General features: G+C 52.6%; 1 protein-coding gene across 2 annotated transcripts in view; it reads right to left on the bottom strand.

Moving 5' to 3' along the window:
* Window positions 1–924: 924 nt before the first annotated feature.
* Nectin2 (nectin cell adhesion molecule 2) overlaps window positions 925–17,781 on the bottom strand; it is a 31,196-nt gene continuing 14,339 nt past the window's right edge. The window contains exons 3-9 of one of the 2 annotated variants that reach the window (XM_051207597.1): window positions 17,078–17,374; window positions 15,119–15,236; window positions 14,849–14,997; window positions 6,092–6,245; window positions 4,401–4,464; window positions 4,169–4,255; window positions 925–2,049 (exon numbers count right to left, since the gene is read on the bottom strand). In XM_051207597.1, the coding sequence (XP_051063554.1) occupies window positions 1,777–2,049; window positions 4,169–4,255; window positions 4,401–4,464; window positions 6,092–6,245; window positions 14,849–14,997; window positions 15,119–15,236; window positions 17,078–17,374 (1,142 nt within the window). In that variant the 3' untranslated portion in view covers window positions 925–1,776. Of the gene's footprint in view, window positions 2,050–4,168; window positions 4,256–4,400; window positions 4,465–6,091; window positions 6,246–8,520; window positions 9,228–14,848; window positions 14,998–15,118; window positions 15,237–17,077; window positions 17,375–17,781 lie in introns of those variants that run through there. The other variant, XM_051207598.1, reaches the window with a different exon arrangement.

The following is a 17,781-nucleotide window of genomic DNA, read 5'->3' as shown; positions in this document are numbered from 1 at the left end:
GGTGCGTTGCGCTGCAGGCGCTGCTAGGCAGCAAGGTCAGGCCTCGCGCCCCACCAGGCACCGCGCTGGAGGGGCTGGGTCGCCCACTGCCAGGCCGGAAGGGCCGCCCCTTCCCACAGTGCCCCGCTCCGACTTACCCACAATGCCCGCTTAACGCCGCCGCTGCCTCGAGCCCACCCCCTCCGTTACCCATGATGCCGTCTGCCCCGCGTCACGGCGGCTTCCGTCTCTGGCCCATTCATTCCTTTCCCATTACCCAGCATTCTTCGCCCCCATTCATTGCGCCACTTCTTCTCGGCTCGGTTTAGCGCATCTCTGCCAGTTCGTTTCCACCGTCATCCTCCCGCCTTTCTCTGATCAACCGTCTCGTCCTGCAATCTTTTACCTCCTGGCTACTTCCCATTACCCCAGCCCTTGTCTCTTCTTTATCTCTGGCTCATTCATTTAGCTACCTTACCCATCGCGCCTTGGGGGCTTCTTTGAAAATATTTTCCCCATGATGTTTTTTTTTTTTTTTAATGACCCTCGCTCCCAACTCGCTGTGTAATTATTCCAGGCTGGTCTTGAATTGTGAGTGATCTTTCTGCCACAGCCTCTCCAAGCACCTGTTAATTGCCATTGACTTACTAAACCTAAGCCCCTCTTGACTGGTTACTGGTGTGTTTGTCTCTGATTCCATTACTTTGAGCTGTTAACCATTTGGCAGCTGTTGCAACCGTTCTTTCAATAAAGCTTTAAATGCAGCGTGCTTGTTAGACCGCTTCTTGCATCCCTGTCGTTTTGTTTTAGTTGATGTGGTTTTGCTTATTCCTATTATCAATTTCTGGGGTATCTTTAGTCTTTGGGTACTTAAAGCTCCAGCCCTTACTCATTTTCCTTCATGTCCTACCCCAATCCCTTAATTCCTCACAGAAAACACAAGACTTTATCAAAGTATAAACTCATATTTTGTAGGAAATGCTTACAAAATAACATCGCCCAAATTCCCAACCCAGATGCCCAAATGCTCCATCTCACACAACCCCCCTCCACCCCCTAAAGAGGGTCGTATAATTCTCCTCCCACTGGGCAGGGGTTAAAAGGATTCAGTAGTCTTCAAGATAAGAGCAAATCTCTCAAACACGGGGTGGCAAGGCACACTTGCATTAGGCTCTCCCCTCCAGCACTGGGCCTAGGCTTCATGCTCTGGAGACAGGAACTGGGGTACCGGGTGATAAGGAGAGGGTGTGAACCCTGAGTTTCCTGCCTGCAGGAGTGGGTGGAGATGGGGAGGTCCTACCTGACACAGGGGAGTCCTCTCCTTTTCACCTTTGGGGAGGAGGGTGGGGAGGGATCAGGTGAGCTTCTGCTGCCTGGAGGGCTCAGGTCTGAGCAGCAGGTAGCCCCTGACCCTGTTCTTGCAGACCTGTGCGGACTCTATTGTCTGAGGACAAGTCCGAGGTCCCTTCTTCTTTGGGTTTTTTTGTTTGTTTTTCTTTTTTTTTTTTTTTTTTTTTTTTTTGGTAGTGAGTGGCATGATTAGAGGGTGGCAGTCTTAGGAGCCTCAAGAGTCCTTGAGGGGTCAGAGGTGATGCAGAAGGCTCCTCTCAGCTCCCTCCCAGGTTCCCAGTCATGCAGGTTTTTCAGGGTCGGAGGTCATAGTGGAACTACTAAGAAGTCACACACAGGTGGATTGCAGGGTTGATAGCTGAGCCTGGCTTGGCTGGAAGTCAGAGCATCCTAGATCGCTGGTGGAGAGCTGAGGGGCCAAGGGTGAAAGGTCAGAGCCCCTGTGCCTCACACATACATGGCTCGTGACACAAAAAAGTCTTTGCCTTGGTAGGAATCAGAGGGGCTGGGGTAGGACAGGGCATCATAAATAGGGTTGATTTTATCCAGGAAGTCTTCCTCCTCCTCATCTTCATCCTCATCTTCCAGACCCAGGGAAACCCCCTCCACAACAGGGGGTCCTGGAGGTACCAGAAGAGAAGGTCCCAGGCCCGTGGCCCCCAAAAGCAGGGTCCCTGACCGCTCTTCCAGGGTGGGCAGCTCGTGATACCGAGGCATGTCCTAGAAGTGGAGAGCGAGAAGGAATTCTAGGTCACCCGAGTCTCAGGATGGTATTCCCCTATCTGCTCCTTGGTCCAAGATTCCTGGCTCTCCTTGTCCTGTGCCAAACAGACCCAACTAGCCCACTCCCTATGGCCACCTTTACCCAGCTTGATTTCCTCACCCTGTCCATCTTCTTCCCTGATCCCAAATCCTTACACAAGAACATTTGACTTCTACTGTGGTATGTTTGCTTGCTTCCTTCCTTCCTTAATTCCTTCCGAGACTGGGTCTCACTATGTAGCTCTGGCTGATCTGAAATTCACTATGTAGACCATGTTGGCCTTGAACTCAGATCTGCCTCCTGAGTGCTGAACCTAAAGGCATATGCCAGCATAGTTGGCTTGTTTTGCTTCAGTTAGGGTCTTATTGTGTAGTCCTGACTGACCAATAAGTAGCACAGCCTTCACAGACACCATAGAGATTCACCTGCCTCTGTCTCTAAGTGCTGGGATTAAAGGCATAACCATCAAACCTGGTTTATTTCCTAGTCCTTTTTTTTTTTTTTTTTTTTTTTTTTTTTTTTTTTTTTGAGACAGGGTTTTTCTGGGTAACAATCCTGGCTGTCCTGGAACTCAAAATCTGTAGATCAGGCTGGCCTTGAACTCACAGAAACACCTGCCTCTGCCTCCCCAGGGCTGAGATTAAAGGCATATGCCATCACCACCTGACTTTCTTTCTTTCTTTCTTTTTTTTTTGAAGACCAGGTGTCCTGTATAGAAGACTGACCTTGAACATACTATGTATCCAGGTTGATCTTGAACTTCTGATTTCCCAGTCTCTATGTAGCCCTGACTGTTGTGGATTAGGTTGGAGTGGAACTCACAGAGATCTATCTGCCTGCTTCTGCCTCCTGAGTGTTAGAAGCACAGGTCTGGAACCACAATTACAAAATCCTGTGGATTGAACTCAGGGCATTGTGCATGCTAGGCAAAACTGTGCCAATTGAGTTATAACCTAGCCTGACCTCAATCATTTGGTTTGTTTGGAGACAAGGTCTCAAATAGCATATGGTCTCCTTAAATTCACTTTGTAGCCAGGGATGACCTTGAACTCTTCATCATCCTGCCTACATTTCCTCAGTGCTGGGACAAATGTGCACTCTTGCCATCAACTTGACTTCTTTCTTTCTTTCTTTTTCTTTTTTTTTTTTTGTTTTTTGTTTTTTTTGAGACAAGGTTTCTCTGTGTATCTCTGGCTGTCCTGGCACACACTCTGTAGATCTGGCTGGCCTCGAACTCATAGAGATTGGCCTGGCTCTGCCTCCCGAGCACTGGGATCAAAGGAGTGTGCCACCACCGCCCGGCGACTTTTTTCTTTTAACACAGGGTCTCACTATGCAGCCTAGGCTGGGTTCCAACAGTGGTAATCCTGCCTCAGTCTCCCAAGTACTGAGGTTGCAGGTGTATATTCCCACTCCAGGCTTGGCTTCAGTCTCTTCTCTTGATTGTTGAAAATATTTCCCAACTCTGTGTGTGTGTGTGTGTGTGTGTGTGTGTGTGTGTGTGTGGATGCACTTACACATGCATGTGAGCACAAAGGCCTAAAGAGGGTATTTGACCCTCCCAGCTGGAGTCACAGGTATTTGAGGATGCCTAGTATGTGACTCCATCCTCAGACTCCAGCTCTGGTCCAAAACCACGTCATCAATCCTAGGGCTCTTGGCTGTTTTGAAACAAAGTCTCACTCTAACTCATGCTAGCCTTGAACTCACTATGTAGCCCAGGTTGGTTGAACCCACCACAATTTTAATTCATGGTGATCCTCCTGCCTCAGATTCCCAACTGTTGGGATCACAGACAGGAGCTACCAAGCTCTGACCTCAATCATTATTTAACCTTGAGTGCCAGTCAGGTCCTCAAACCTCAATATGCTTTGTCGTCCTTACCTGACAGCTGACCATCCAGGGGCCCGCAGGGGGATGTCTCCATCATAGAGGGGACTCCAAAGCAATGGCTTCATGGTGTTATCTCTGCTGCAGGCACAGCCCCTGGCCAACTCAGATTCTACTCTACCCAGCCTTGACCCTTGATCCTAAACCCAGCCCTAAACGCACCCTGGTTTACCCGGAAAGTCTCACCTGATCAACACAAGAGACACCCGAGTCGAAATATGGCGTCTTCACGGGGCTGTGCTCCGAGGCCCCCAGAGTGAAGAGTTGGGAGGGCTGTGGCATGACATAAGGGTTAAGTCAGGACCCGTCATGGTGACCTCTCCCAGCCAGCCCTGTCCCAGCCCCAACAGCCATCCCGGCCCAGCCCCAGGGAGGAAAAGTGGGAAGAGAGGCAGGGTAGCTCGGGCTAACATCTCACCATCTCTGGCTCCTCCAGCTTGGCCTTGGGGGTTGGTGGCTTATAGGAGGGAGGTCCTTCCAGTCTGCAGGGTCAGGGGTAGGAGTCAGATCAAGGAATGTAAGCCACCCTGTCCTCATCTGCTCCCCCTGGTCGCTTGGTAAGTGTCAAAATGCTTTCTTTTCTTTTCTTCTCTGTTTTTCAGCAACATCTCTGCCCCCACCCCAGTGAGGGAGGAATCTGAGTGATACACAGTCCTGGCATCCCAGGCCCCTCTGGGAAGAATTCAAAGAATTCTCATGCAGTGAGTCAGGCATGTGCCACACACCGCCAATCCCAGGACTAAGGAGGGGCTCTGTGTTTAAGGTCAGCCCTATCTGAGTGATGAGTTCTAGGCCAACCAGTGCTACATAGTGGGATCCTGTACCAAAAACAAACAATCCGAGGTGGATGGAGCCTGGGGAATGCTACCCAAGGTTGTCCTCTGCCCGCTCTATGTATAAACATGTGTTCAGTAACACATACTTGATTATGCTTGTACACACACACACACACATACATGCATGCGCGCGCACACGTGCATACTAGAACGATGGCTCAGTGTGTAAGAGCACTGGTGTCTTTCCAAAGAACCTGTCTGTGTTATTTTGTTCCCAGCACCACGGGGAAGTTCACAATGGTCAGTAACCCAAGCTCCCAGGTTCAAGGTCCTCTGGCCTCTGAGGGGGCACACACATAGTTACACAGACATACACATACATACACAGAGATAGACAGACAGACACATAAATAAGAAGAAAATAAACCTTTTTTTTTCTCTCTCTTTTTCTTGTTTTCATGATGTTTCTCTGTGTAGCCCTAGCTGTCCTGGAACTTGCTCTATAGACCAGGCTGTCCTCAAATTCAGACATCTGCCTGCCTATGCCTCCGAGTGCTGGGATGAAAAGTGTGCACCACCACACCTGGCTGGTTTATTATTTGTTTTTAACGAATGCTGTAGAGCTAGAACTCAAGTTCTTACTAACTCATTTCCCTGGCTCCTGTAGAACCTTTTTCTTTTTCTGGTTTTTCGAGACAGAGTTTCTCTGTATTGCTTTGGAGCCTGTCCTGGAACTCAGTCTGTAGACCAGGTTCGAACTCATAGAGACCTGCCTGCCTCTGCCTCCCTAGTGCTGGGACTAAAGGTATACGCCATTTTGAGACAAGAGCGTCGTGTGATAGCGGGAGCATGAAGTTGAACTTCTGATCCTTACTTCTACCCGAGTGCCGAGAACCCACACTTAGCAGCCCTTGAGAGCGGACGCTCAGGGGAAGGTGGGGTAACAAGAGAGTTGGGGCCTGGGCTCTGATGACATCTCAGAGATTTCAGCCCCCTCCCTGTGCTCCCGGACTGTGACACCGCTCTCCTCCCGCCCACTCCTCGGGGGCCGTCACTCACCCCTCTCCTCCCGCCCACTCCTCAGGACCCTGTCACTCACCCCTCTCCTCCCGCCCACTCCTCGGGGGCCGTCACTCACCCCTCTCCTCCCGCCCACTCCTCAGAGCCCCGTCACTCACCCCTCTCCTCCCGCCCACTCCTCGGGGGCCGTCACTCACCCCTCTCCTCCCGCCCACTCCTCGGGCCCGTCACTCACTCCTCTCCTCCCGCCCACTCCTCAGGACCCTGTCACTCACCCCTCTCCTCCCGCCCACTCCTCGGGCCCGTCACTCACTCCTCTTCTTCATCAGCCCCCTGAAGCCGCTGCTCCTTCCTCTGCTGCCGGCAGATGAGGATGCCTGTGGCGGCCACTGCAGTGGCGATGATGGTGGCGATGATGCCTCCGATGATGCCGCCTGTGGCTCCTGCTCCTGCTGTGCTGGGTGACTCTGTTAGGACAAAGACAGCACAGGGCTCATTATGAGAACTCACAGCTGCTGCTTCTAGCCTGCTCCTCACAGGACAGGGTCTCCACATGTAGCCCAGGTTGGCCGGAACTCTCTACGTAGGCCAGGCTTAATCTATGCCTCTGTCCTCCTGCTTCTTTCCTTCGGCTGTGCAGGAAACTAACTCTGGGGCCGCAAGCATGCTAGGCAAGTGCTCCTGTGTCTGAGTACAATCCACCATGGCCAGGGGCTTTGCAGCATCCGACTGCCCTGTGCGCCTGCTTCAGGAGCACCTGTCCTGTGCAGATGGGAAGAGATGTGGAAATGAAATACATGCACCAAGTCCCCACCCTCATGGAGCTGAGAAGTTCACTGCTCCAGGTCTTACGGTGGCACAGGCTGGCCTTGGCTAACAGCAAACAAACAGATTCGATCCTATCCAAGTCAAGCCTGAACAGACACACGTACGGAGTGGAGAAGGGGACGAGGAAGTGACAGAGAGACAGAAAGACAGACCTACAAAGCCAGGCACCAGGGCTTATCTGTGAAGGGGCGTTTTTTGAGTCCTCTAGGTGTACTGCAGAGAAAGAGGCAGTGCAAAGGTCCTGGGGCAGCCTCGGGCTATTTCTAAGGAACAAGGAGAGTCAGTTGTGACAGTTTAGACACTCATAATTCCAAAGCACTCAGGAGGCTGAAGCAGGATTGCCAAAGAGTATGAATCCGACCTGGGCTACAGTGAGTTCCAGGACAGTCAGCATTACAGGGTTTTTTTTTTTGACTGTTAAAACAAAACAAAACAAAACAAAAACCTCTGCACACAGGGGGGAAGCAGTAGGAAGAGGTTGAAGTTCAGCCTTGGCAGTGAGCATTTGAGGACTGTTTCATTAAAAAGAAAAGACAAACAGGAAGAGCAAGGAGACAGTGATCCTGGGCCAGAGTGAAGAGGGAAGGAAGTGGAGGGCAGGCTGAGGTGTTAAGAGCGGACCCCTCATTATTATTATGGGAACGTCATGCTTTCTGGCCTATCACGAGAGCTCACACGGCTTCCTATTTCCCAGTTGCCCAGTGTGCTTCTAACGGCGGAGTTCCTGGAGCAAAGACCAGCTTCCTCTCTACGTCCATCGCCACAGATCTGACACGCAGCTGGCATGTTAGAGGGGATCTGTGTGCAGACGGAATTCGAGCAAATTGCTCGCCCTACCCTCCGTGGCTGAGCACATGGTGGGCCTCACCCCGAACACCCAGGATAGGCAAGGATGCAAAACCCTAGGAGTCACCAGTGAGGTTGGTTAGTGTGCTTCCCATTCTTGGAGGGTAAGCTGCCCGGGGCATACAGTCAGAATCCGCTCTCCTGCTGGGTGTGTTCTCCAGAAGGTTCCAGTGTGTGTGAGTGTGTGTGCGCACACACACACTCACTCTCACACACCGGGGAGGCGTGACTAGCTAGGGTGCACCACACAAGGTCATCCCAAACATTCAGTCCTTCCTGTCATTGTTCCTGGCTGACCATGTTCCCACAGGACAGGGTTGTGACTCGTGTGTCCCCAGCATGGTGGATGCAGGCTTGGCATTCTGGGATCTGTAAATGCTGGTTGAGGAAGTGCCTGGATCCAGGCCTCCTAGTTGCTCCACCCACCCAGAAGGCACCATCTGATCCTAGTGTCCAGAGAAGTCACAGAAGCTCACCGCCTTCTCCCCAGGGCTGATGCTTCAGGACCCTTGGAATCAGACTGCTACCTGGAAGATCATGTGTGTGCGTGTGTGTGTATGTATGTATGTTTGGTGTGTGTGTGTGTGATTTGGGGGTGCTGAGGTCCATCAGAATTGCTGGTAACTCCCATGGGACCAAACCCTCATAAGAGGGTGGCAGACAGCCACACAGGACAGGACATCAAGGTGGGGTCACCTGAGTATTGCCCACACCGGTCTCTACAGCCTGGAGGTCCTCCATCACACAGAAACGAGACCTGTGTGCTCCCTCCGCCCCACAGACCATTAGAACCCAGGGTCAAGGTAGTTACAGCCTTTCCCTGAGGAGCTCAGATCTGAAGCTAGTCTGCTAACCACCTGTCCTGGGGCCCAAGAGTTCAAGTCCCCCTTCCCTTCAAAGTCAGGGACCCCCTAAGCTATGGAAGCTGCAAGAGATCTAGGGCACAGGTGGAGTGACAGCTCAGTGTGGGTCCCAATTTTCCAAGCCTCAGGACAGAGGTCCCTGTCCCACCCACTCCTCCCCAGGACACAAAGAAAGGGGCCTGATGTATTACAAAACACCCCCAAGTTTTTCTGACAAGGCATTTATTAGCTCCTGAGTGTTTCGGGGCCAGGGCCAGGCTGGGGCCGAAAGCAAGCTCTGAGGAGTCCTGAGTGTGCACCATGGCGCTCTGGGGATCCACGAGGGCCTGGAGACAGGAGTCTGGTGTGTGGTTCCACTTGTCCTTAGTCCAGAAACGGGGGAGGTGGCCTTCCAACTCCAGTGTGCCCCAGAAGAACCAGTCCAACCGGTCCCTAGCCGTCCCGTTGCTGGCTGGCGCTGGTGTGGTTGGCGGTGGGGGTGGGAATAGGCTTCTCTACGTGTCCAGTGTCTATGTCGTGGGGGTCACACGTAAACTGCCCGCCGAGAAATGAGGGAGCCATCCAAATGAGATTCCATGTCGTCCTTGGGTGACTCATGTGGAGGCAGCATGAGGCCTTCCTCTGCCTTCGCCTCTTCCTCCTCCTCCTCTTCCTCTTCCCTGCCATCTGGCCTCATGGGCTCAGGAGATGATGACCTCCAGAAGACAGGACCCCCGTTCCCAAACACCTGAGTCTTTGTATCGTAGGATCCTCTGTCGGCATCATTTCCGCCTCCTCCAGGGCTCTTCCGCCTCCTCCTCCCCCTCAGCAAGATGAAGGCCAGGAACCCCCCAGCCAGAAGTAGCACCAGCAATGTTCCCCCCACGGCCCCCCACACCAGCGGACCCACATCTCGGGAGGCCTGGGGGGTGTCTGAGGAGAAAGGAAGGAGAGAGAAAAAGAGAGAGAGGGAGTCAAGAGGCCACATCAGGGGGGAAGGGCATGGGGGAGACCCAGGACACGGGTTAGTGACCAGAACTTAGGAGGTGACGGGCTGGGAAGGGAGGAGAAAGGACGAAGAGCAAGGGGTATGCATGACCCTCACTTAGGAGACGCTGCCAGCTGATGCTGCCTGGACAGCTATCTACACCCACAGTGTCCTGGAAGACCGCAGCAAGGTGTGGTGGCACAAGGTTGCCATCCAAGCACTTGGGAGGATGAGGCAAGAGGATGGTGCCATCACGGTCACCTTGGGCCACACAGTGAGACTCTATCTAAAAATTCTGAGAAGGAAAAGTTGCTGGGCTGAGGATGGTGGTCAGCAGTAAAATGTTTACCTACAGTCCCCCAGTGAGAGGCTCAGTGGTGGAGCCCCTGCCTAGAATCCCCCAGTGAGGGGCTGGGGCGTGGCTCAGTGGTAGAGCCCCTGCCTAGAATCCCCCAGTGAGGGGCTGGGGCGTGGCTCAGTGGTGGAGCCCCTGCCTAGAATCCCTCAGTGAGGGGCTGGGGTGTGGCTCAGTGGTAGAGCATCTGCCTAGAATCCTCCAGTGAGGGAGGTAACACTCAGTGGTAGAACTTTTGTTTGCTTAGCATGTTCAAGGCCCCGTATTCCATTACGAAACACTAAGGGTTCCACCCACGTCTATGTGACCTGAAACTGCACCTGAGGAAACCAAGGTAAAATGACACATTTGAGGTCAGGCTGTCTCCAACCCTCCCTCAAAACAACAAGCGACAGACAAAAAAACCAATAACGCATAGTCGGGGAGTGGGGTCCCAGCCCCTTGTATGCAGGGGTGCAGGATGAGAGGCAGGTGTAAGTAGAGCCTCTCTGCGCCCTCCCACTTAGGTCCAGAACGTGGAGATGGGAGGAGGCACTGACCACCCCTGCATCTTCTTGGTGTGGGAGTCTCGCGCCATCTCCCCCACCCACGCTGCTTTCCCCAGGGCTCCCTGCATTCTGGCAGCCTCGTGCCCACCTCCCATAGTCCTCTCCCCACCGTGGTGGGGAACACACAGGAAATCAACAGTCCAGGGGGTGGGAAGCCTTGCTGCCCACCTACCAGGGGCCTGAAGGTTCCTGACCAGTGAGCCTGCTGGTGGCCAGGTGTTAAAACTGCTGGCTCCCAGGTAACCAATTAGCTTTCCCTGACAGATGCTGCATAGTAGACCTCCAGTCTGTGTTGACCAAGTTGGATTTTTCAGCCAACACTTCCGGTTTTCTTTCCTAGCACTAGGAATCGAATCCACACTCTTGTTCATGCTGAAGAGGGGTCTACTACTGAGCCTCACCCCCAGCCCCTCACTGGGGGATTCTAGGCAGGGGCTCTACCACTAAGCCACACCCCAACTCCTTACTGGGGGATTCTAGGCAGCGGTTCTACATCTTAGCTACTCTCCTGGCCAGTGTGGTTACTTTCAGGATTTGGTTTTGGTTTTTGAGGGTTCCATGTATCTCAAATCATCCTCTCAAGTGCTGAAATTACAGGACTGGGTTACCACACCCAGTTTCTGAATAATGTTTTCAAATAGGGTGTCATGCTAAGCAGTTATTGCATGCTATTGACTCCAGCATGCAATAGGCAGAGGCAGGCAGAGCTGTTAGTTCAAGGCCAGCCTGGTCTAGAGTGAGCTCCCCACCACCCAGGGCAACACAGTACAACCCTGCCTCAACACAACACACATGCACAAAAAAAAAACCCCATATTGAATAAAATAAAAACATACAAATAAAGTAACAGTTTTGGGGGGTTGTGTGGAAGTTCTACACAAACAGGATGTTATTTTATATGAGGACCGGCATCTGCAGGGGTGAGTGGGTGGGGGTGGTCTTTGAAAGGAGACTTTGACAGTACGACTTCTTTTTGTTTTTTTAATCTTTTTATTTCATGTGTATTGGTGCTTTTGCCTAAATGTATATCTGTATGAGGGTGTCAGAAGCCCTGGTACTGGAGTTAGAAAGTTGTGAGCCCTCATGTGGGTGCTGGGGATTGAACCTTGGTCCTCTGGAAGAACAGCTGAGTGATCTCCCTGGCCCCGACACCATGTCTGTTTCTAAGCACTGCACAGAGAACTCGGAGTGCTGATCAGTGCGCTCCCTCAGTCTTCATCAGAAATGTGGGTGCACCCATGAAGTGGGGAGGAACTTTGGAGCTCGGGCAGAATCTACTCCCTTGTACGTGACTCAGTGATTGAGAGCTGCAAAGTGGTGGTGGCGGTGGCAATGCACACCTTTGATCCCAGCCCTCGGGAGGCAGAGGCAGGCGGATCTCTGAGTTTGAGGCCAGCCTGGTCTACAGAGTGAGCTCCAGGGCATCCACCCTGTCTCCAAAAACCAACCAACCAGGCAAAACAAAAGATGTGAGCTGCTGCCACACGTGGTCCATTTGTGTTTTCATTGTAGAGAGTCCATGCCATAGTGAGAACGTGAGTGTGTGGGAACTATGGGGTACGTGCCTGGGGGGCGGGGCTTTGAGGCTGTACAAGTCAGTACCTTGGAGAGCAGCTGGGCCCAGAAGCCTGGTTTCCCCCGGCCGGTGGACCCCTCCAACGACTGCCATATGGCTTTATTTCCTTCCTTTCTTCCCCTTTTAAAAGATATGGCTGGCTTGGAACCTGCGATGTTGACTAGGCTGTTCTCAAACTCAAAGAAATCCTCCTGCCTGTGTCTCCCAGGTGGCCTTCCCACCACACCCAGCTTGTTTGGTTTTCTGAGACAGGGGCCTCGGGCTGCACAGACAGGCTCTGGACTCACACAGCTGAGTGTTAAAAAGGAGGCGGAGCATTCCATCCCCAGGGAAATGCCTTAGACTCGGTAAAAAAAACTGCTCAAAGGTTACAGGAAGTTGGGAAAAGGCCGCCCACTCCCTCTCTAAGCATATTTAAGAGGTAGGAAAGGCCGGGAGACTCTCAGACCTGCTGAGCTCCCCATGCTGCGCGGAGCGAGCTGAGCTGCCCTCGGGCTGTGCAGTGAGCTCCAGGCCCCAGCTTTGGGAGCTGTCACCCATGCTGCGGTGGGCTAGGTAGGATGTCACAGCGTCTGTCCCTGTCAATGCTGCTCCTGTAAGTAACCTCAGCACCACTCATGGGCTCACCAGGTTGGACTGTGGTGGTGCTGCCCATTCCCTATGTTTGCTCTTGTGTCCCACAACAGGTGGGTCCATGGCTACCTTTATGGGAGTCAAGGGTGACTTTTTTTTGTTTTTGTTTTGGAGACAGGGTTTCCCTGTACAAGGGTAACTTATTTATAATGCAGTTTTTCTTGGGTTGTTTGAGATTTCTAATGATTTTAATTTTTAACACTGTGTGTGTGTCTGTGCGTGTATATACAGATGCATGAACACATGTGTGCCAAGTACCCAATGGAGGGTCTCCCTGTAGCTGCAGTTCAGAAGCAGGGGTTAGCCGCCCAACATGGGTGCCGTGAACCCAACTGTACGTCTCTCTGCGCTTGGGGTTTAGGAGTGTCTCACTATATATATAGCAGACAATCTATTAACCAAGGCCTGGCCTAAGTAAGCCAGGTGCAGTTCACCTCAGCACTTTGGAGGCAGAGGCTGGGCGATTCAGAGATAGCCTGGGCTACATCCCAGACCCTGTCGCAAAACATGAGGGAAAGGAACATACATGTACCCTCGTTCCTCATTTCTGCCTTGTGACGCCCAGCTGTCTTTGAATGTCTAAGCAAGAAGGCTGACTAGGTGAGACCCGCAAGAGCTTCATGAGCTGACAGAAACCTCTTTTTGTAAAGAAGACTGCATCAAGCATTGCTTCATAACAACAATGAAAACTAACTGAAAAATTGATGTAAAAAAATCTGAAGGGTAAGACAGAGAGAGAGAGAGAGAGAGAGAGAGAACGTCTGTACCCTGTATTCCTCAGGCCCAAACCTGGGTTGAGCCTCCTGAGTGTGAGGGTCTATGTAGAGACTTGAGGGTGTATTTCCAGCTACGCACGTCTCCCAGTGGGCAGAGCTGGGTCCTCTGGGTAAAACTTAGAGTGGAGACTGCACCTCTGTGTTGGCCATCAAACCCCCGATACTAAAGAACTAAGGAAACCTCAATATGTATTGCTTAGCAGGTGACCCAGTGACTCAGAATCTCTGCAGTGGAGTTTCTAGATGCAGAGACATCTTCTGGAATGTTCTTTAGGTGTGTAAGGAAGTATGCTTCTGTATGTGAACTGTGGTCTGACAAGTGTTTTCCTCCAAGGACATATCCCAAGGGTTCAGAGCTGATGAGCAAGGCAAGCTTCTCTTCCTACAGGCAAATCAGTTTGCCTTTGGGTGTCGGGGTAAAAGTGTGTGTCTCAGCAAGGGTGTGTTCTCAAGAAGGGTGTGTCCAACTGCATCACAGGATCGGGCTACTTAGCTCATTTTCTCTCTAGGCCATTTGTTGTGTTTCTGAGGGGCTCAAGTTCTGCTTGGTAGGGTCACTATTTCAGATTCGGGTATTTGCATAGGCAAACTATGTGGTGTCTCCTCTCCTACTTCTAAGGCTTCTTTTTCTGTTTTGATATTAAAGATTGAACTTAAGGTTCCCAACATGCTAATCAGGGGCTCTACCACTGAGCCAAGCCCCAGCCCCTCACTGGGGGATTCTAGGCAGATGTTCTACCACTGAGCCACGCCCAGCCTCTCACTGGGGGATTCTAAGTAAGTGTTCTACCATTGAGCCATTTCCTTAGTCCTCTTGCTTTCTTTTCTTTTCTGGTTTATCTTATTTTTGAGATTATGGTTCTGTTCTATAGCCCAGGCTAGCTCAGAACTCACTCTGTAGTCCATTTCGGCTCTGAACTTGTCACTGTCCTGCCTCACCCTCCGTCAGGTCTGGCTAAGGGTATTTCTAAGAACAGCTCTTTCCTGGTTCCTGTGGTCCTGGCCCGTGCCATTCTTTCTTGGGGTGTGTCTCGGTGACAATGGTTGTGAGTATATAAGGTTACATCTGGGTGACTTCAAGAGAATTCCCAGCCTTGGGTTCATCTCCAGCCTGTGAGTCTTGGCTGTGGTTCTCATGACTGAGCAAGCTATTTTTCCCTCTGTGTGGGTCTGTACATCAGCAGCCACAAGAACCAGGCACACTAATGCTACGCAGTCTGGGACAAAGTTCTACAGAGATCATTAGACCCTGATCCTACCGCAGACTCGAGCCTGCTGGCTGATTCCCTTCTCTCCCTGAACTTAGGAGCTTTTTTGCTTTGAAACAAGGTCTCACTGTGTAGCACAGGCTAGACTCACTGTAATCCTCCTGCCTCAGTCTCTTGAACAAATGCTGGGACTATGGACGCACATCATACCCAGCTTAGGCCTTGACTTTTAAGATACCCCAGTGCAGGCCTCCTCTGCCAACCCTCCCCTCTGCCCCCATTACAGCCTCTGCTCACAGCCTACACCTGCAGGCCAAAATGGAGAAGCTACAGTATACCTTCCTCTGCCGCAAGTGAGGCGGTCTGACTCCCTCCCATGCTAGGGCAGCATCAGCGACACCCCAAAGTGGACCCAAGCCCCAAAGGGAGAAACCACTGGGCTTGATACTCAAATGCGAAGACTTCCTTACCTCGGACCAGGATGAGCTGCTCAGCACGGCCTGTCCCCACAGCGTTGGTAGCCGTACAGATGAAGGTAGTGTTGACCATCCGGTCCACAGAGTGGACAAGTAGCTGAGAACCCTGGACGACCGCAGAGGCTGGGAAGACGCCCGAGGTCCTGAGGGTGTGGGGTGAGGTCAGCAGCATTGCAGGCACCCGGGAGACTGCACCCCTCAGACCCAGGGGTCCAGACCCCAGTGCTTTCTCCCCACACCCAAGCCTGGGCCCACGTCACTCACGTGCTCCAATCGTAGCCTGTGGGCTCTGGGTTGCTGCGCACATCACAGGTCAGGATGGCTTCACTGCGGCCGAGGTACCAGTTGTCATCATAGCCGGAGATGGACACTTCGGGAGGGTCTGAGAGGAAGGGACGGCTGACTCAGAGACACATAGACTCCGGAACTGGGGACAAGTTAGCAGCACAGGCGGCGGGAGACCCAGCAGTCACAATGAACTGAGGTTAGTAGGCCACACTGTATGCTCTGACCAGCGTGGACCCCACCCAGGCAGCCACTTGAAAGTCGCCAAGAAAACAACTACAGGTATCGCGCGCGCGCATGCGCATGCTCCTGATTGAACATGCCTAGATTGGTCAGCACCGGAGACAGTATATCCAGATGGGAAGTCAGGGGCTCACTTATAAATGTGGCTGGAATGAGTCACTGCAGATGAGGCAGGGGACTCTACCTCATAGTGGAGGGCACAATTATTCCACTGGAACCCTGGGTCAGTTGTCACCCCGAGAAGACAAAGTAGAGCTGAAGATACTAGGTTTTTGTGGGACGCTTCGTGCTGGAGAGCCTAGCACCCAGGAGATGGCTGCAGGAGGGTCGAGGGAGGGCAAAGCTATCCTGAGCTACATGGAGCTCAAGGTTAACCTCAGGTATGTGACCCCCTCTCAAAAAACAAAGGCTGGAGAGGTGACTCGGTACTGTACGGTCTGCTCTTACTGAGAATTCTGTTCCCAGCACCCACATCGGGCAACTGCCAACTCAGGGCATCTAAGACCGCTGGCCTACACTCATATGCACAGACAGGTACACAGAAAATTATAAGTAGTAAAATAAGTCTTTAAGAAACAAAACAGCCTTGCTGAGTGGTGCATGCCTTTAATCCCAGCACTCAGGCAGAGGCAGGTGGATCTGTCTGTGAGTTCGAGGCCAGCCTGGTCTACACAGAAAGTTCCGGACCAGCCAGGGCTACATAGCGAGACCCTGACTCGAAATAAAACAAAAACAAAGCAGGTAGATTTCCAGCCACTTGAATTGTGTGGAGAGTGCTAGGGTGTCTCTCTAGATAAACCTGGGGTTGTCATTGTAGGCAGTTTCTGAAGAAGCTAGCCCAGCACACTTTGGGAAGGCTGGGGAACCCCAGGGTCCCAAAGGAAATAACACTTCGGAGCAGGGGTCAGTGGAATGCTTCAGGGAGGCAGTTTAAACGGGGGTGGGGAGGTGGGGGTGGTACGAGGATGATGCTCGCCTATGGAAGCCCTGTGCTCCACACCTGTGATCCCAGCACTCGGCAGGCGAGCCGCGGGGCGGAGATGGAGCTCACAGGCTGCAGGCTGCGGGTGAGCAGGTCAGCCTCAGCCCTCTGGGGTTTGAGGATAAACCCGGTTCTGTGAAACTCTGTCCCCAAAAGTAAATCAATGGACGAACAGTGTGACAACATTGCTGCGGTGGTCAGCGTGGACGCGGCCCGTGGCCCGGGATAGCTGATGAAGACTATCAGGGGACCGTGTGCCACTTGGCGTCCCTGGTAACCAGAAGTCAATGGGGCGAGGGGTGGGGCTGTTTACAGGCAAACCCAGTCTGGGAGGTGGAACAGCGTATGCGTCTCATTTTTCTGTTTTCCCGTTTGACCTCACACCTCAGCGATTGGAAACAAAGTGAACCTAAGGGTTCTCAGCTTATCTTTGATCGCGGGGGCGGGCAGGCAGGAAGGCAGGAGCCCATAGAAGCCCGCGTAGGCCTGGCGTGATGGCGAACACCTTTAATCTCAATACCTGGGAGGCCAGAAGGCAGGTGGTGTTGCAAGCCAGTCTGGTTTACAAAGAAGAATCCCAGTGTAGACTATGGAGGCTGCACACACACGAGGCCCCCAGAAACTAGTACAAGCAACAGGAGAGATTTGGCTGGTGCAAGCTGATGTACTTGGGCCAGCACGGGCGAGGGAAAGCCACCTCCTGGCACACTTACAGAGCACGGAGAGGGTCACCGGCAGCAGGAGCGGCTCCTCGAAGCTCTCGTGTTCCACTCTGCACGTGACCTTGACGCCATCCGCTCGGCCCACCGGCACCAAGGAGTATCGGCTGATGACGTTGACCGTGCCAGTCTGTGGCCCCGGCTCCTGAATATCTCGGGCCTCTCCACCGAGAGACGAGATCCAGGTGATCCGGGCAGGTGGGCGGCCTCCCGTGGAGACGCAGCGGGCGACAGGCACGGACTCAGGGCTAATGGTGACCTCCTGAGCCTCAGCATGATTCTCAGGTTGGGCTACAGAGAGGAACAAAGAAGCGTGTGACTCACGACTTGCAGTCACTCAACAAAGATCCGAGCAGTGGCCATGGAGCATGGAGACACGGTCAGGCTCTGCTGCCCCAGTAGGGGTCCCAGCTCCCACGTCTAGCAGGTGCACAACTTTGGGCAGGCCATTTTAGTCATTTTCTTTAGTGTCAGAGTAGCCCAAGTTCCCACTCACGGGACTGATTATGGATCAAAGAACATACCCAGTGCTTAGTTAGGACCTGTCTGCTGGCACACATTATCCTAGCCTGTGATGAGACTGGGTCTCACCGTGTGTGCTTGGCTGACCTAGAACTCCCAGAGATCCACCTGCCTCTGCCCGAGTGCTGAGATTAAAGGTGTGCACCACCAACCCTGTGTAGGACATTTTACAGTAT

This window comes from Phodopus roborovskii, unplaced genomic scaffold, assembly GCF_943737965.1.
Source record: "Phodopus roborovskii unplaced genomic scaffold, PHOROB, whole genome shotgun sequence".
Classification (NCBI taxonomy): domain Eukaryota; kingdom Metazoa; phylum Chordata; class Mammalia; order Rodentia; family Cricetidae; genus Phodopus; species Phodopus roborovskii.
This window is presented reverse-complemented; position numbering and strand designations above follow the sequence as displayed.